Source organism: Paramisgurnus dabryanus, chromosome 18 (assembly GCF_030506205.2).
Source record: "Paramisgurnus dabryanus chromosome 18, PD_genome_1.1, whole genome shotgun sequence".
Classification (NCBI taxonomy): Eukaryota; Metazoa; Chordata; class Actinopteri; order Cypriniformes; family Cobitidae; genus Paramisgurnus; species Paramisgurnus dabryanus.
Genome location: NC_133354.1, coordinates 917,160 through 937,650, shown reverse-complemented (window position 1 = coordinate 937,650; position 20,491 = coordinate 917,160). Strand labels below are relative to the sequence as shown.

General features: G+C 37.7%; 2 protein-coding genes across 17 annotated transcripts in view; one reads left to right on the top strand and one right to left on the bottom strand.

Annotated features, from left to right (window-relative positions):
* The window catches only part of ptpn13 (protein tyrosine phosphatase non-receptor type 13), a 126,410-nt gene extending 120,446 nt beyond the window's left edge, over nt 1-5,964 (bottom strand). For all 8 annotated transcript variants that reach the window (XM_065243944.1, XM_065243947.1, XM_065243946.1 and 5 more), the window contains exon 1: nt 5,632-5,964. The gene's annotated coding sequence lies outside the window, so the exon portion shown is untranslated. The remainder of the gene's footprint in view (nt 1-5,631) is intronic.
* A 4,734-nt stretch (nt 5,965-10,698) lies between these two features.
* Nucleotides 10,699-20,491, top strand: part of mapk10 (mitogen-activated protein kinase 10) — a 96,514-nt gene continuing 86,721 nt past the window's right edge. For all 9 annotated transcript variants that reach the window (XM_065243957.2, XM_065243955.2, XM_065243956.2 and 6 more), the window contains exon 1: nt 10,699-10,943. In XM_065243957.2, coding sequence (XP_065100029.1) covers nt 10,941-10,943 — 3 coding nt within the window. In that variant the 5' untranslated portion in view covers nt 10,699-10,940. The remainder of the gene's footprint in view (nt 10,944-20,491) is intronic.

The following is a 20,491-nucleotide window of genomic DNA, read 5'->3' as shown; positions in this document are numbered from 1 at the left end:
ATGTGAAAAAGATCAACCCAGTAACTTAGTTTTGGTAAACCATTTTCTGCAAGCATGCAGAAAAATAGGTAATTGAAATTGGGCTCCACTTGTGATGTCAGAAGGGGATAATACCGCCCCTTAATCTGCACTATCCAACCATGGCACTGCCAATTTGTGCAGAGATCAGCTCATTTGCATTTTAAATGACACACCCAAAAACTGCACATTTTTGCTCACACCTACAAAGTGGCAATTTTAATAAATTATCTATATAATCTATATAGTTTGAGCTTGAACTTCACATACGTACTCTGAGGACACCAAAGAGTTATTTTAAATCTTTAAAAAGTCTTGTGGAATGTCCCCTTTAAGTACAAATTTTGTAACTGTACCTTTAAAGGACAGTGTAGCATCTGGGTTGTGAAGCAGAATCATGTGATCACCTCACTGTGAACTTTTACAGCGCCAACTCCACCTAACACGTTCAACACATGTTCTTAAAGCAAAGCAGAACAGTAGCTTACTGTCTGCAGGATATGGTGCAGTAAACGCAGCCGACTGGAAGGACCAGATTACTGCGCAATGATGAATCGGTACATATTTTCTGCAGTGAAAACAAAACACGCACACATTTATAAGGCAGAACCCCATATGAGTCATAAGCGGGCTGAAAGAAAGGCCCACCCTCTGTTCTTAGTGTCTTTCTTCTTGTTCCATCGCTTTTCTTACGCTAGCTCATCTTGATCGTTCCCGAGTGAGTCTATCATTTCTGCACTCATCTTTGGCCCTTAAGACTCAACTTCCTCTCAATTCCTGGTAATAACCAGGTTGCCATAGGGACCACAATTATGTCAATCCGCTCCTGCTTTTTCGGTTGTCTTCTGTCATTCAACACTTCCACTATGGCTGCATATAAAACAAGAACTGTATGTCCTAACGTGATGTTTACTATTTATGATTTTGCTCTAAAATGGCTCATATTTATGTCTGGTTTCAATGGTTAAAAAAAAGGTAGGCCATATAAAAGTTATCAAATTCAACATCTTTAGCAGGAGACCTACAGTATGGTCAAGTTGATACCGAATGGCCCTATGGCAATGCATGCAGTTTACAGTGCAGCTCTGATCCCAGATCAGTGTGTGATGCCGACATCTATAAAGGTTTTTCTTTCCTTTCCCTGTGTTGTGATCAGTAATTAAGCCCCTGAGGTATCTGGAGAAAACCAGAGGCCTTTGGTATAAAGCAGCCACTCGTTGCTGTTTCTCAGGGTCATGTGTGCTAGTAATGCCCGCCGGCACGTGTTGAGTCTGGGATGAAGGTATACATCTGAACAAAAGTCTGGTTTGACCTGAACAAACTCTGGTAAAACTCAATGCATACCAATTTTTAATCAGTTTCCATCCTGGGAAAACCCAAAATATGTAAAACATCCACTGAAAAGGCTACATACCCAAAAACAAAACCGCAAGGGATATTTAAAGACATGTCATTGGTATTCTGAAGCCTGCTTTGCATGCTGTTCATCGCACTATTGAAAGAAAAGAAATACATTTATGATGTGTACAACTGAGTCATTTAAAGGTGGACAGTATGTGCTAAACATGATTACCTATACTGTACATACTCACTCAGTTTAAGGGCCAAGCGATTTTATCACCTGACAGATGATAATATGGGTATACAATTATACAGACTAACATTAAAGGATTAGTCAATTTTCTTAAAAAAAAATCCAGATAATTTACTCACCACCATGTCATACAAAATGTTGATGTCTTTCTTTGTTCAGTCGAGAAGAAATTATGTTTTTGAGGAAAACATGCCAGGATTTTTCTCATTTTAATGGACTTTAATGGACCCCAACACTTAACAGTTTTAATGCAGATTAAAACTGCAGTACTCTAAACGATCCCAAACAAGGCATAAGGGTCTTTATAAGGGAAACGATTGTCATTTTTGGCAAGAAAAATAAAAAATATGCACTTTTAAACCATAACTTCTCGTCTTCCTCCGGTCCTGTGACGCGCCAGCGTGACCTCACGTTTTGCGTAATGACGTAGAAAGGTCACGTGTTACATATATGTAACGCACATTTGCGGACCATTTTAAACAATAAACTGACACAAAGACATTAATTAGTATCATTCCACATAAAACAACGTCAGAACAGTTGGGGTGTAGTTTCGCATACATCATCCGTGACCTCTTGATGTGATGACGTATTACGTGAGGTCGCGCTGGCGCGTCACAGGACCGGAGGAAGATGAGAAGTTTGGTTTAAAAGTGCCATTTTTTTATTTTTCTTGCCAAAAATGACAATAATTTCGCTAGAAAAGACCAAAATGCCTCGTTTGGGATCGTTTAGACTCCTTTGAACCTGCAATTTTAAACTGCATTAAAGTGTTGGGGTGCATTAAAGTTCCTTAAAATGAGAAAAATCCTGGAATGTTTTCATCAAAAACATAATTTCTTCTCGACTGAACAAAGAAAGACATCAACATTTTGGATGACATGGTGGTGAGTAAATTATCTGGATTTTTTTAAGAAAATTGACTAATCCTTGAAAGGAGCCATATTTAGGCTACGTATGTAAACAACAGAGATATAGTAAAAAAGAGAAAAGTTTTATTTTACGTTTTTTAAAAACTGCACAAGACAACATTGTCAGAAAAAATAAAAATGCTGTATTATGCGTGCCAGACCAGTAGATGGCGATATAACTTTGTAAAGAAGCACTATATTATGCTTGCGCATATACATTACGCAAAATAGCATTGTTTCTAGCAATGAAATAGGTGCACTTTAACACAAGCATGATGTCACCAGTAAGTTAACACAGATCTACATTTTAGTAGTTTAAACTGAAACGACAGGGCATTTTCAAATACGTGTACTTTTTAAACCCATCTTTAAAGTTAGCATTTTCAGGACCCCTAAACATTGTTGTGTAAACACAGAGGTAAACTTTTTTCGGATGAAAACCGTGTTATGTAAATGGCCCCTAAATAATATTACCCAGAACACCCTAGCAACCACCAAGACATCAAATGATCTTCATTTATCACACAAACATCTACTATTTGCATTAACATGTAATCAAATATGAAATAAGTTAAGGCATATTTGGCGTGCTGTCCGAGGATATCAGCCCGAATATCAGCCCGAACCCAGAGTACTCCCTCCTTTCTTAAATGAGGTAGATACAACAGCAGAGACTGAGGCGATGGGGGGAGGAGGGATGTTGCAAAAAACGTCACGGGATAGAGGTAAGGGCTATATATGGAGACCTCTTTGCAACCAAAATTCGTAAAAAAAAAAATCTAGTTTTTCTAAATTGTCTAAGAAAAAAATAAAAAAGACAGGAAAGGATTTAAGCAACTTTGTTTTTACAAAGATTTGACTTGGATAGACCAAGAGCAAAGACTTCAGCAGAAAATAACTTATGCGTTTTTAAGCAAAGTTGAGCAAAACACTTCTAATGAGTGAGGTAAAAGAAGCCGAACTTAAAACCGTGTCCGTCTGGTGTATAAAAGCAATCTGTACTGTGGTAAAGTCGAGCTGGAATTTCCTCAGTGGAAGCAGGCCAAAAGAAAATAACATGGTAAAGGAGCAGATTTAGCATCAGAGGTGGTTTAAAGGTGTGAGGGCGGGGTTTCATCAAAACCTAAGCGTTCGTTTAGCATTTCTTTATCCAGCAAGGAAAATAACCATGTGGAGAGGATGAGCAGAACACTTTATTAAATTAGAGAGTGGAACAACAATGCTGTATCCATCCATCCATCCATAAGAGCCAAATAAGAACAAAACATACCAGTGTTTAATTTGCTGCACCCTGTTTAAAATTATTTCAAACATATATTATTCCTATTGTAAGATCCTGTGGTAAACCACCAACAGTTATCTAGCAGTGTCCTGCTCATCCCTGTATTAGGAATACAAAATAAATATTTACACAAACCTAATACAAGCAAGCCAAGCAATGCCTGCAGCCTTCCTTATCCAAAACCACCCATCAAATGCACCGTCCAAATGGCTGTTACATCACACGATAAGCATCATAATCCAGAAATGTTTATAAGTATTCATTGGATCAAACTGAAAGCCTCATAAACACACAAAAACGCAGCACCGGAAGCCACCGTCCACGCCATCTGCGTTCATATCAAACCAGGATCAGGTTCCTAAAGCCCTCTAAGCTTAAAACAGACTTTTTCATTTAAAGTTTAAATGGACCGCTCATTTGCATACAATGTCTGAGTTACATAACAAAGTCTGGACAGATTTAGTAAAAACTAAACCACAAGACTAAATGAAAACATTGCAGTCTCGCTCTGAGAACTTATGCACAATTACCAAACCAGACTTCAACGATCCAGATGTAAGACGGGCCGAGGTAAAACCTTGAACTGCGATGGAGGCGAGAAACAAAGCTTCTTTGAGCGCAGTGCGGAAGATAAAACAAACCTTTGGACCACAGCACAAAAGAAAACAAGACCCCTATAACTACGGCTCGATGAATCAAGCATCACTATGTCTGGAAGGAACTTCTCTAATTCTGTCAACTGATAACCACAGTATAATTTCATGCATGTTTATGCTGGAATGAATAAGTTACGACTGTCATTAGATCAGGAGTGGCACTGCCGGATATAAACAAACTTAAAATGAGTCAGCTTTTAAATTGGAACTCTGGGGATGAAATGTGGTGTTTAAGATCTAAACTAGTTTGCTTTATTTAAATGCCAGGTGATATTCACTTTCATATTATATTATATTATTATTTTAAAAATCTACATCCAGTAATAACTAATGATACAAACGGTTTTGAAAAAATTATGTGAATTTAATTATCCACAATATCAAAATAACCTGACTTTCCAGCTTTTCTATGATTGTGGGAACCTTGTGAATGATGCATGGTATCCTTTTTTATTTTATTTTATTTTTTGAGAAAAGTATGCCACTTATTCACATTTACACTGTCAAAAATAAAGGTGCAAAGCTGTCACTGGGGCAATAAAAAAACTAAAAAAAAAAAGTCCTAATATGTACAATTTAGGTACAAATATGTATCTTTGAACTACCAATATGAACATTTTAACTAATACGAACACTTTGGATACAAAGGTGTACCTTTTTGAAAGGGTACTGTCACAGTGACAACATTTGTACCTTTATTTCTGAGAGTGTACCATCTAATAGTGATGCACGAGACATTAAAAACTAAACATTTAACAATACCAGTCCCTATTGCAGAACTATGTGCAATATTTACGTTGTAAATATGACGTCTATTTCTAAAATACCTCAAAATCCAAAGAGGCCTTTAAACGTAGGTGGTCGAAACCCTGATACATCCAACACCTGCGGTTACTTAAGACCCTTCCCACCATCAAACGCTACAGCAATAACGCTGTTTTGCCTTTAAAGCTCCGTACTTTACGCACGTGATGCTTCTTTCTATAAAAGTCGAATGAAGTTTGAATAAAAGTCGGATTTCCTCGCATCTTTGACAGGTCACAAGTAAACGTTTCCCAAACCGAGTTTACAGCCTCATGGCTAAAGCACATCTACGCGCGCTGTTTAAATACCACACAAACTTCAAAGCCTCAAACATTAAACTTCGCAAAACTATCGATGCGAACTTACCTCACAATTTAGTGCACTACCGATCACAAACTTCTCTCCAACTACCAGCCAGTGCGCAAACAAGAGCCCAGCATCACATCCACAGGCAAACCTGAAATGCAAAACCAGGCGCGTCGATCTGGCAACAGGTTTTAGTTCTTAAGATCTGTCCATACGGTCCATGTTCGCCGTAAAATCGATCCTTATCAGTGCTTGAAAACGTAAATGTAAAGATTGCAGCCTGTGCGTAAATATAGTAAATATTTTAAGCAACTAAAAACAAGCGGTGTGTCTCTAGTTCAGAGTCTTTCTGCCCGAAAGGTTCATCAGTGCTCGCTCGCTCTCGCTCTCTCATTGCCCTCTCATTGCTCAATGAGAGAGAGAGAGAGGGAGTAACCAGACACCCCCACTCCCGCCTCTCATTGGTTATTATCCACCGCCCGGGCAGCAACACGAGGCGTCTCTATAGAAACTGTCCGAGAGGAAAATACCACGAAAACTTGTTACAATGAAACACAGTCCTCCGTGGACGCGCATCCTGATGTGTAACGTGCTCAGGTTTGTGTGCAGGGTTTACTTTTGACATTATTATTATTTAACATTAAATATGTTAATGTACATATGGTTGAAAAGGTATTTAAGGTTGCAAAAAAGGTTGTAAATTAAGCCCCATTTGTTTTTCAACCATAAAATGATATGTTTGCACTGCCACTTTAAGAAATTTGCTTGGAAAAGACAATAAACAATACTAATGCCACAATGAATGTGGTGTAAATTTCTATTATTTTGGTTATTTCTTAAAAGATTGGTACTGTTTTAAAACATCAACATGGTTAAATCAAAGGGCAAAATCCGCAATGGGCAAGACATTTTTTTAATGGTTGTTTGAAATAGAAACATCACAAAACTATGATATAAATGCTTTTATAAGTAAATATATCTTATATATTTTCAGATAATTATGTTAAAAAAACAACTTAGACAAAATGAGAAAGACAATGGCTGGTGTGGTTTTCTGGGGTCAGTTATGCTTACTAACTCTTTTGCTTGCAGTCTGTTGCCTGAGAGCTGCCCAGGAATGAAAGTCAGTCCTTAAACCTCAGATATTCACCCTCCTCCCTAAAACCTCATTCTGCCCTCCCTTTACCCCTCTCTCACCCTTTCAGACGTTTGTATTTTACCCAGGGCTGTATGAAATGTATTGACTTGGTGTGACCCCTAGAGAGGATAGGCTATATGTTGCTGTAAAGTAAACATTGTTTTCATTAGAAATTTATTTATTTTTAATGCTTTCAATACATTAAATGATTCACATTTTACAAATTATGCATGAAACATAAGCATTGAGCAAGTGCATAAATAAGAGCATGGAGGACAGATAATGCATTGAATTACGGTAACCAAAGTGTTAACCATTTAAATCAAAGATGTTCATTTTTATGAGGAAAAGAAGGCATTGTGTGTGTGTGTTAGAGAAACTGAGTTAGCACCACTCGTATGACTAAAAGGGTAAAAATGAAATTTTCGGCCACAAATAGCAGGGTATGGATGTACCAAATGTCACTCCGAGGTAGAATGCCACTGCCCTGACATTTTCTTCCTCCAAAACAGAATCCAGGAAAAGGCAGAATGGGGATTTTTTTGTTTTTGGGCCTGGTGTAAAATGTGGTGCAAAAGAAGATGCCGATTACACAGTGAAATAGAATCAAATGAATATGGGACAGGAAGTGCGTGGTAGTCCTTCCTGAAAATTTGCAAAGGAATAACTACGCTTCTGGAAAATCTAGTGTTATTTTTAACTTAATAAAATAATGATGGATGCATTAACCATAATCCAAGATTCACCATTCAGAGAAGTCACTAACTCCATGGAAACTATAAATCATGGCAATGGGGCTTCCCAGCAACCACCCACTCCCATGAAGCATTGCATATGACGTAACCAAAAGTCTTTGTATGCTTTTAACTTTGTTTTTTCTCACTTTTTTTGAACATTTGAAATGAGATTCATCTCCGAGCTGATTTGTATAGTTTGTGGTTCTCTCGATGTCTGTCTCTGATTGTATTATATATTGTCTCGTATATTTTATGTGTCAATCTTTTTCTCTTTATGGGTCTTTCTTTGTTACTTTTGTATCCTGTAACACTTAGATGAGGGACATTTCTCATGTTATTTTGATGATCTTTGTGTCTATAAATGTTCCACTATTTGAGTAACAACAGGGCTGTATTTGCCCTCTCCATGCAGAGTTTGTGTAGTTTGTACCTACAGGGCATTGCAGCAGGAACGTTTCTGGCTCCCGACCAGGCCATTAAACCCTCTGTGGGGATGCCGGAAAGGAAAATGGGAGGGGAAAGACAGACTAGATTGGTGGGTTTGGTAATTGCTTGCCCTGGTTTTGCAAATATGCTTCCCTTTGCACTTTTGCTGTATACACAGAATAAAGCAGCCTGGCCCTAGAGAACAGACTTCCCTACAAAACAGTATACATACTTAGTCTTTGAGACCATCAGTTGCAGTATACAAACTTAACGTGGTTATTTTGCTCCCTAAGGATTTAGAAGTAGGCAGGAGCTAAATACGATTTAATCTGTCTGATCTCAAATATCTGAGTCGAATGCATACTTTAAACCTTGTGGATTTCAGCTTATGTAAAGTACAGTCTCATGCAGTATTACAACATGTCTCTGACTGTCTCCTATATACAGTCTAAAACTCTTCATAAGAAAACCAATAAGGCATTTGAATAATATTATTAAACATAAAAATAATAAGAAAATAGTAAAAAACATTGATGAAATCAGTGATCCAGATGTACATGTATATACATTTGCTAGAACTGCAAAGGTTTTCTTTTCAGAGTCAAAAGCCATAAAAAAACATTTGTACATATTTTAATAACATGTGCTTCTCTGCATCATAGAAACTGTATTCAAATGACAATGATTTATGCTAGATGCATTGCTATGATTCATTGGTAAATTAGATTTGGATGCTGTTTTGCATCTTTGAGTTTAAGTAAGGGCCACAGCATACCAAATAAATATGCATTTTAGCTAACGACATAGCTTATGCATAATTCAATAAGTAAGTAAAGTTAACTCAAAGTAGAAATGAATCTGAATATCTTATCAGTATCACTCAGCACTTGACCGTTTTCTTTTCTGGACCTAAATATCTAGGAGTCAACACTTTGTCAGGAAGTAATAATGCTTGAGAGTTTCCTATTGCAAAGGCATTTGTGTTGCATTTACATTTTAAATGCAAGACACGCCCCCTAGTGGAAGTGTAGTGGTATTGATTAACTTTATGCATTTTCCAGACAAATTTATTCAAAGTTTTAAGGTTTACATTTTATGAGTGTTTCTTGTGTTCCCTAAAAATGTAACCTTTGGCCACAAGTCTATGACACAGATATATTATATGAAAAAAATATGAATTTGCAGTTTGCATTAATATCTTGCATATCATATGGTAATTGTTTGTGCAAATTTATTATAATTTGCTTATTTTAAAATATAATCAATGTATTTTTGGAAGATGTTTTTCTATGAACGGATTCACCACAATTGAAACGGACACCCACATTCTCCAATAACCATGAAATATGCATCTGTTGTTCTTTAAAAACACCAAAAGCTTTTTATGAGCCGCTTAACAATTCATTTTAGCACAGCTCTCACGGTGTGTAAAGCAAATCTGGAAGATAAAAATCAAACAATGGGAGATGTGTTGAGGTGAAAACTGTTGTGTTTATAGATTCTCTCTATTTAACATCCCCTGCACAGTATTGGCAATGTCTGCAGTTAAAGTGGTCAATAATTTCCATAATGATATTACGTAAAGATTTTCTCAAGTGTGCTTGAGTTGCACAAGGGGCCGTGGCCATTCTCAAGCATGTAGCTACAAAAAAATGACATTACAGACTATTACAATATGTTGGGATATGGTTGCTAGAACTATGTTAGTTGTGATACAAAATGTGAGTTATTTTTATGTAATGTAACATTGTATGTGAAATATATATTTGATCATATTTACAAATACAATAGAGGAAGTTAAACCTTCATATTTAGAAAGGGGTTGGTGTGAAAGTTTAGATGTTTAGAAAGTTTAGAAGAGGTGTTTGAAAAAAATCTGAGGTTAGGACAATGCGAAGCTTGTTGGATACACTCTAAGAATGGTCAAAAAAATTGGTGGTACCCATTTAGTCATAATGAGTACCATTTAGGTACCCATTTGTAGATAGTAGAAGTAGATAATATGAATATATGAGTAAATTAATCCTATTATTTGTGTTAAGACAACCTCTATGGCTCAAAATGCAGCGATTATAAGCCCGTTTACTGTCACAGTCAGCAACAACATAGAATTTAAAATAATGATGTTCGAATGAATCTGAAGCGAATCGTTTAAACGATTCTTATGAAACGATTCGCGGAGCCATTCCAAAGTTCCAAATACTGCAAGAGGGAACTTTGTTGCTGAAACCACAAACAACACAAGAGTTCGACACAATACATTTTTTTTTTTAAATATTTAAGTTTACGTTATAGTTAATTTATTTTAATTGTTAGAGTCACAAAAAATATTTAGAAACTAAATATAGCATATTGGAAAACAGCATAATCTAATAGCCTACTGGATTATCAAATATCGATTTTGAAAACCAATTGTGACGTCTAAAAAATGAATCAAAAGAATCAGTGACTCAAATGGATCAAATCTGGTTCATTGAAACTAAAGGCTTGCTTGACTTCATCCGGCGCTGCAAGAACCGACAGCCGGATGACGTCAAAGTACCGCGAGAACGCTTCGAGAATTATACGAAGTGTAATTTCATCTCGCTCTCGCGGCACTTTAACGTCATCCACCTGTCAGTTCTAACGGCGCTGCATGAGGTCGAACAAGCCTTAACTGTTCGAGTGGAGTCGGATGCTCAGCGATGCTGCCCGCCCCCAAACGCCCAGTTGGCGGTCATCTCAAATCTCCTCACCCCTATGAGACTCCTGTTGGCTTTGACGTCATCACGCGCTCCCTCCGGTTGCCACGGCAACCCATCTCCCTCACCCCCCTTATCATCCCTACGCTGGTAGGATCCATAATGGTACAAGCAGCATCCTGCAGCACAATGGTCGCAGGACGGTGAGCGCGCAGTGATTCAGCATCGCAAAGCAGGCTTTAACCTTTCTATTTTACTTCATCTGCTTTATTTCTTTGCAACCATTTGTTTCGTCCTTGACGTGATTTTTAAAATCATCGCTTTCCGGAATGTTTTGAACAGGACTTGACTGTCACCGGACAGGGATCGGCGGGCATCTGGCACGGAATGGTAGGTCGCTCACTGGTAGATGTTGATGCGGGGAACCTGAAGGGTGGGGTGATGCATATTGATCGCTGCGAAGGTTAATGAAGTCGATGCCTTTGTGGCAAAGAAAAATAAGTGATCGGTCACGATTGTCGCTCGGCACGCGAACGTTCGGAGCCAAAACGCCGGAGACCGGCCGGATTTCTCCGGTGTTTACCCGATCCGAGCGCGCGAGCGCGTATCCATCCATGTTTTTCTCTTGCATCACTTGCAGACCTGCATCATACGGAATGTCCTGTTTGCAGGCCTTTGTTAGAATATGGACAGATGTCATCTGTATTCATATGATCTGGCGTCAAACAATATAAAAAAGAAAATACGAATTTGTATGTTAGTTCTGTATCCAGTAAAGGTGCTGTTGTAATTATAAAGGTACTTATTTATTTTTTGCACTGTGGTACAACACTACAAACTTTACATATACAGTATGACTATGTCATGTTTTGAACCCTCTCTTGGAGTCTGGGGTCTGAGATGAGGGGTAATGGCATACCTGGTTGATGTTAAGCCTATTTCATGTGAGTACCAAACATAAAGGACTGATAAATCACTTTTTCATTTTATACATTTATGCATTTGGCAGACACTTTAATCCGAAGTGATTTACATCAATGCATTTAGGATATATATTTTTTATCAGTATGTTTGATCCCATGGATTCAAATCCATGACCTTTGCAGTGGACGCTAGTATAGCTAGGAACACAAAATACACATTAATATTGATTTACTTGCTATTTTTATGTAGTTACATCATTCATTCTCACTAATCATTATTCAATTAGAGTTAAGAATCTGTGGCATTGTTTGGATGCAGTGGTGCAATGTGGCTTTCAAGTGCCCTATTTAATTTTGGAGTGTTTAAGGGAAAAATACACAGGCTAATTCGTGCAGGGTTTGGAGAAGAGTAATACATTATGCTGAGGAGCATCCATGCAACAACAACACACTTCCCTTCCATAGCTCCCAAAAAGACCCATATGACCAAATAAGCTTTTCCATTGTGCCTGTATATTATTAAATCACATACCAGTTGGTGCACTGGTTAGACTTGGCTCGACTTAGGCTCATGGTTCAGTATCAAAGGTCCCGATCATCCGAGTCCTTATGTTCTCAGCATGTGCTGACATTTTGAAAGATAAAGAGAGGGAGAATGAATGAATTATTAAAGGACAGCCTTGAGAAATTGGCATTAGGCTGCATGTGACTTGGATGGTTCGGCAAACGTTTTCTCTCCGCAAATTGACCTCAGTCCTTGCGGACAGCCGCTGTTATTTCAAGGATCTGCCTCCTAGTAGTCATCAAAAGACTGATCTTCTACTGTAGGAATAAGAGAAGCATTTGTAGATTTGGATGTTTTAAAAGATCTGTAATTGCGAATAAGGCCTTGGAAATAGAAGCCTGAGCCATTTTATGTCCATTGCTTTGAATTATTAATATGCATTTGCTTTCTAGTTGTTAGCTTATTTTGTATTTTTTCTGTTTTTTTGCATTAATGTTGGATTAGTTGCTACCACATACTTATACTATTCTGCCATACTATGATAAAGATAGCGTATTTTATTAATGCACTTGGAAAAAAGCACAGATTTTAAAAGGTCACAGCTGTTGAAAAGCTCGTTGGGGTTGCAAAATCATAATTTTTATAATCATTTTCTCACTGTCATGCAGTTAGGGGCAGACTTACTTAATATATTATGTGTTGGAGCTGATTTGATTGTGGTTGGGATTAGTGAACGAGGTTAAGCCATCTCAGTGTTGTAACGTGTTTCGATTTTAAAGAATCTAAGTTCTCAATTGGTTGTCTGCGAATCTTTGGGGCTTATTGTAAGCATGTGTCCAGACGTGTGATGGATGATGTCATTTGTTGGTGGCCATGTGGAGTGGTGGGATGCTCATTGGGCATGTAATTATGCAAGATGAGGGGTGTGGCTTGTGACGAAGCTTCATCTGGCTTTTATATTGAACACTTGAGTATCTTGGTTTACATCAGTATTCCTGTCTCTTTCTCATTACCATTAAATTATATGTTGTTATAATATATGTCCTTGATTCATTTACATTGTACATTAATAACTATCCCACTCAAGTTTTATGTTTTTCATTCACACGACTGGCTACCAGGATGCATTCAAGAGATTTCTGTACATTTTAATGTTTATTATTTCAAGTGCTGTGATATTCAGCAATTTCAGCCCTTGAGGAAAATGTTTCGAGCTAATGGTTTTGAGATACTTTAAACAAAGGCTAGTGGGATTGAGTTTGATATTATTGAACACAGCAGCCAGCGGCGAGCAAAAAATCTATTAGTCTACACCACCTGCTTTTCACTTTTATGTTTGACCTCCCTGGTTTGCTTTAAAGGGAACGTATCGGGACTTTTATCAACTAAAGAAGCTCTTACGCTTTTAAATAGAATAATGGTATAGACGGTTTCAGCAGTAACAACATAAACAAGTGGCTTTCGTGGTCAACACGTAACTTCCGGTAAACTCCGCTAAGAATAAATAACAGCAAAGTAGCTTATTTTTATAACAAGCAAAATAAACAACACATAGATTACCTAGGAAACCAAAACATTTGTTAATTTCGACCAGGTATTTGTTAAAAAGTTCAGTTTAACAACTAGTCAGACCATTAGAAAAACTGAAACCGGAAGGAAAGTTCGGACCAGACACGTATCGCGTCACCGCACGTGCGTCCGATGAAACCATCTATAGGCCTTGAGCAGTGATAAACTATACAGTTCCCATAATCCTTTGCTCCAGGTACTCTCTTACATATTGGAAGGTCTCCATATTTCCGGTCTTGATTTGACAGATGGTGCTGTTATTAGTTTGGTGTTTGTTTATATAATTACAAAGTTGTGTTCATCTAAGAAATCCTTATATAACCGTTTTTAGATTTTTAGGGTCTGGGCACTCTTCAAGGAGTTATTATTATTATTAAACATGACTATACTAATAATAACACGACATACTTTGCAATGTATAGTATATTTTAATTTACTAAGTGACCTCTGGTCTTTGTGTTTTATTTAATCTTACTGCATTGTGATCCACAATATATTTTAAGCCTATTTTAAAGGGGACAGAGAATGAAAAACTATTTTTACCTTGTCTTTGTTGAATAATGGTAGTCTACTCGCATTCACGAACACACAAAAAGTGCTAGACATGCTAAACATCTCAGTCTCATAGAAATTCCTCTTTTAGAAATGTCAGCCAGAAAACATTCCAATCTGAAAAACTGATGCTTATGACATCACAGGCATCTCACTGCCCCTCCACTTTAAAATAATTGGCTACATTTTTTGAGTGGCAGCAACGTCAGCCAATCAGTAATGAGATTGCAAGTTAAGTCAGTAGGGGGAGCCAAATAGGTGCAAAACCACTTGTTTAAAATCCCCCACCCTAATAGAGCTATCTGAGAGAGGTTTTTAGGAAGCTTCTAAGGCATTACAGACCCAAACTAAAAAAATTGTCTACATGTCACATCACAGAACAAGGATAAATACCCCGTTCAATCATTCTATCTCACCTTTAAAGTATTTTAAATCATTATGCTTTGATTTCTTCTGTGAAGCACAAAAGAAAATGAAAAAAAAATGGGTCTGTTTTCCCAAAATGTCAAATGCAGTCTGACCTCCCCTTATGCTGGATTCACACCAAACGCGAATATAGCGTCAAATTTGCATCTACCGCGTCTAGTTTGAACATTTTTAATGCATTCGCTCGTGTACAGCGAAATAGATGCGCGTAAAAAGCAAGTGTTTAAAGAGAAATTGACACGAAATCTCAGATGTTCCTCCATGTTTAATGCCGCCACAGCAGCAAGCAGGCTCCTGATTGGTTAACGTGGCGCAAATTGACATTTTTCAACTGGTGCGATAGACGGCAATTCGCCTCATTCGCGCCACCAGACCTCCAGATGCACGTAAACGTGTCTTTACATTGACTTAACATTGAAATCATTCACGCCAGACGCTCTATTCGCGTTTGAACGTGTGAGAAAGCAGCATTAAGCTATTAATGTGGCTTTCATCATAAATTAATTAATATAAGTTCAAATCTCAAATAGATTGACAATAAATTGGTTTAGTAATAGTGACATTTTTAGGGTATTTGTGATTCTGCACGTGTTTGCATGAAAGGATTTGTATATGTTTTCAAATACACACACATGGGTAAAAGGTTAAGTATCTGTGAGTCCTCAGGCCTGAGTCTGTTAGAATAGAGTTCAGATCAAAGCTGGTAATAGGATTTAGCTGATAGTATTTGTAGATGAGAATTGTGAGATGTCAAACCAGACAGATCTGTTTTGTGTTCTACCTCACTGTGTTTCTGACCCTAATCATTAATCACTATAGGTATACTAAAGATCCCATTATTGTTTCATGTTCTTACAAATGGAAATGCTTTTTCAGGGTTGACTTACTATCATTTGGCGAGAGAGAGAAAGAGAGAGAGAAAATGAGATTTTGCAAATTTACATTTAAGCGTTTGACAGATGCTTTTTCCTAAAGCGACTTACGGTGCAAGCAAGATATACTGTAGATTTTATCAGTATGTGTGTTGCCTGAATCGTACCCATGATCTTTGCACCCCAACTCGGTGCTCTATAAGCTACAGGAATGAGATTCGAGAGCACTGGTTTGTTTCCGGGAAAATCAAGAAGGAGGTTTGGAACTGGAGATGTGGAAACTGAAGATGTCAGGGTTTGAGGAGTGAGGCGGCCCCTGACGTCGAGTGCGATTTCGCCTCTTGCTGATCAGGGAGGAGAGAGAAATGATGAACAAGTGACTTACTGCCTGAGAGAAAACGATAGACTCAGCATACTGCCATCACGCCACACTGGAAAGAGATGGTCTAAGATAGATACTGTAGATAGATAGATGGATAGATAGATAGATGACTGTATTATGTATCCATGTTTTTAGTGTCCACATCCGTCGGTCAGACTGTTTGCCAAAGGAATGTGAATAATTGAAATGTTTTCGCAGTGGCCCTTTGTATGTCACAGAATGTTATGCAAGGGACGCCTTTAATTGCTTAACCACACTAATGAGATGCTATTATCTCTCTGCTTTGTTTGTGCTCTTCTAAATACAAGTGTTTGGACAAATGTCATTTCTGATGATGTGTGCACACTGCTTTCTGTCTGTTACGGTTACTGACTTTAGTGCAAAGGATGAGTGTGTTTTTTTGTTTGTGTGTTGTGTGGATGTAAAAACAAACAGGACTTTGCATAGTGAGGAGAAGCAGAGAGATAAGTGGATTGGTAAAGAAGAAGATATATGACCTAGTCTGAAAAGCCCAGGCAAAGTCATTTTTGTGTGTGTGTGATTTACTGTTTTCTACATAAATCAGTAGGCCCAGTTGGGTTGGATAGATCATATCCAGTACTCAAATCTAGTTGAGCCTCTCTTCAAATGTTTCTCAATGGTCATAAGCGCTGGTTTTGAAATTTAGATCTGAATTTACTGTTGTCATTCAAAATATTTCACAAAGTCATCTCATTTCATGCCACTGCGAGTTGTTGAGATGTTAAGATGTTTTTTTTTGGATTTGGTTGAATGGAGTATTCATGATTACAGGATTTCTAGCTTCTTACAGAAACATGGACAGAGAAAAAGAGAGAGAGCGAAAGAGTGAGGAAGATGAGGAGAGGCGTATTTATGTGATGCTTATAAACTGACTTAAAGTTTGCCTCTGGTGCACAGCAAAAAATAAATAAATAAACAACAACAAGTATAAACACAACAAGCACATAAACACACCACACATACACAAAAGAAAAACAGCTTTATATGATTTGTACATGTATGCCTCTTTGCCTTTTTCCCCAAACAGTGGGGAGCTAAATGACACAGATTTTGATCTTTAGTTTGAGTATCTTATCTTTAGTTTTTTTTTTACTTTGAGGAACCAAACAAGATTTTTTAAAAATGTATATATATTATAATAATAACATTGTTTACAGTAACAATGTTTAAATGTTGTTAATGTAATGTAGCCAGAATATAAAACTAAATCTTGTGATTGTTTATTACTTTATTTCTTGTAGTGCGACCCAGAACTGAGGTTTTAACTAGGCTTCAATCCTTCAATACTCTGAAGGGAAGGAACAAAAACGTAACTTGTCCGCAGAGTGACATACAGAGGGGTCATTTAAAATAGCCTTCCCGAGAGAATACACTGGCTAAACAGATCTCACTTGATCCCTTGCTTTCAGAGCATGTGCTAAAACTAAAAGCAAGATAGACAGACAGACACATAAATAGATTGATAAATTCATAGATTGATAGACTGACAGACAAACAGACACATAACTGAATAAATGGATTGATTGAAAGATAGATAGATTAGTAGACACAGACAGATAGTCAGTCAGTCAGACACATACATTGTTGGATGGATAAATGGATTCAATAAGGTTCATTGGTTAACTACATTAGTTAACATGAACTAATAATGAACTGCACTGATACAGCATTTATTAATCTTTGTTAATGTTAGTTAATGCACTGTGAAGTTACATGAACAAACAATTAAAAGCTTTATTTCTACTAACTAACATTAACGAAGAAGAATAAATACTGTAACAAATGTATTGTTCATGGTTTGTTAGACACATAAATGGATAGATGGATGATAGATAGATAGATAGACAGACAGACAGACAGACACATTACTGGATGGATGGATTTGTAGATACTGTAGATCAGTAGACAGCAGACGACTCTGGACCGGATCCGCTCCGGATCTGTGCCGAAGTCAACAGCTCTGGCGCTGATCCGGTGCGGATCCGGCCCAGAGTCGTCTGCTGTCTGGTTTTCAAACCCAACTGGGTCGTCACCAGAAAGATTTCAGAAAAATTTTACTAAAATAATTTATTAAATTTGATTATAAAAACAATAATAATTAAAACTGCAAGCAGTGATGGAAGGGCCCTCGCACACATGACACCGCCACGCCGTGGCATAAGAATTAAAGGGAACAGTAGTAAATAGCCATTTAAGCATGTAAACATAGGTGAACCATTTAAAAGTGTATGAGAGTATGAGTGACTACATGTAAATATTGGCACGTAGATGTGTTCAGTCCAGGACTCTTATTGATCATGTAAAATGTAGGGCAGATCTGACTTTGAATAATCAGTGTAAAACATGTTACTTCTTGTTGCCAGCAGGTGGCGCTATGGCCATAAGTGACTTTTGGCATGTAGATGTGTTCAGTCCAGGACTCTTGTCAATTATGTAAAGTTTGGGACAGATCAGACATTGCATAATCATTGTAAACATGTCACTTCCTGTTGCCAGCTGGTGGCGCTATAACTATAAGTGACTATTGACATGAAGATGTGTTCAGTTCAGGACTCTTATTAATCATATGAAGTTAGGGAAAGATCGGACATTGCATAATCAGTGTAAACATGTCACTTCCTGTTGCCAGCTGGTGGCGCTATGACCATAAGTGACTATTGACATGTAGATGTGTTAAGTCCAGGACTCTTATTAATCATATGAAGTTAGGGAAAGATCGGACATTGCATAATCAGTGTAAACATGTCACTTCCTGTTGCCAGCTGGTGGCGCTATAACCATAAGTGACTATTGACATGTAGATGTGTTCAGTCCAGGACTCTTATTAATCATGTGAAGTTAGGGAAAGATCGGACATTGCATAATCAGTGTAAACATGTCACTTCCTGTTGCCAGCTGGTGGCGCTATAACCATAAGTGACTATTGACATCTAGATGTGTTCAAGTCCAGGACTCTTATTAATCATGTGAAGTTTGGGACAGATCAAACATTGCATAATCAGTGTAAACATGTCACTTACTGTTGCCAGCTGGTGGCGCTATAACCATAAGTGACTATTGACATGTAGATGTGTTCACTCCAGGACTCTTATTAATCATGTGAAGTTTGGGACAGATCGGACACTGTATGCCTGAGTTCCAGCAACCTGTTTCATAGCGAAACATCCAATTTGTCGGGCCAGAACCGACACAAATTTTAATATAGAATCAAATCCTTCGCAATTTAGCATCACAAAGGCCTTAAGATGAGACTCGCCAAATATGATGATGATCCGACGAAAACTGTAGGAGGAGTTAGTTAAAGTATGACTGCTGAAAATGAGAAAAACTGAGCCAAAATCTGAGAAATAATTCAAAATGGCTGACTTCCTGTTTGGTGTAGGGCGTTGCTCCAAGAGACTTTTTTGTAGGGCTTGTAATAATACATGAGCATACCGAAATTCGTACATGTAAGTTAAACACAGTCCAAGGGCTGCTGCATTGAATATTTGAAAGTGGCGCTAAAACATGTTCCTTCAGGTTGCCAGCTGGTGGCGCTATGGCTATAAATGAAAATTGTTATGTAGATGTGTTCAGGTCAGGACTCTTAGCAATCATGTGAAATTTGGGACTGATCAGACATTGTAAGCATGAGTTCCAGCAACTTCCTGTTTCATCGGAAAACATCAAAATTTGTCGGGCCAGAACCGACACAAATTTTTACGTCGAGTCAAATCCTTCGCAATTTAGCATCACAAAGGCCTTAAGATGACACTCGCCAAATATGAAGATGATCCGACGAAAACTGTAGGAGGAGTTAGTTAAAGTATGACGCCTGGAAATGACAAAAACTGCGCCCAAATCACAAAAATAACTCAGAATAGCTGACTTCCTGTTTGGTTTATGGCTTCGCCCCAAGAGACTTTTTTGTAGGTCTTGTCATGCTACAGAAGCGTACCGAATTTCGTAATTGTACGTTAAACACAGTCCGAGGGCTGCTTCGTTGAAAATTTGTAGGTGGCGCTATAGAGCCGTTTTCCCACGCCTAATTCCAAAGCCTACACCACATGTAAATTTTCATCACTCTTGACATCCGTGCAAAATTTCATGAGTTTTTGAGTATGTTTAGGCCCTCTAAAGTCCCGCTGAAGTCGGAGAAAAATAATAATAATAATAACTCCTTGAAGAACAATAGGGTCCTCACACCCCGGTGTGCTCGGGCCCTAATAACAACAACACACTTGAATAAAAGCACAGTAAAAAAATATCTTTTAAATACACAAAATAAAAAAAACTCCACCACTGTGTCATGACCATGTGCTTGCGCAGCTTACTGTATTAAATTGCGCGGGGGGTCACAGCCATTTTTCCCCTTGAAATGATGCAAGGGGAAATAAAAACTCCTAAATAAAAATTTTAATGTGTTTGGTCTGATTTAAAAAAATATATATTTTAAATGTATTTGATTGGTTTGTCGATAGTGAGCGCGCCACTGCTTAACGTTAAGACACGGTTGAGTGTTGCAGTGAGATTGACACATTATGGTTCTGCTGTTATCTTTGAACTATTTTCGCTGCTGAAACAACAAAAACAGTCAACATTGCGTCTAAAATGTAAGTGACTAAATATTAATTACTTGTTTAGTGAACTGTCATATGAAATCTGTAAATTTTCAACCGTGATGTGATGCTGCTTAACTGTATCATGTT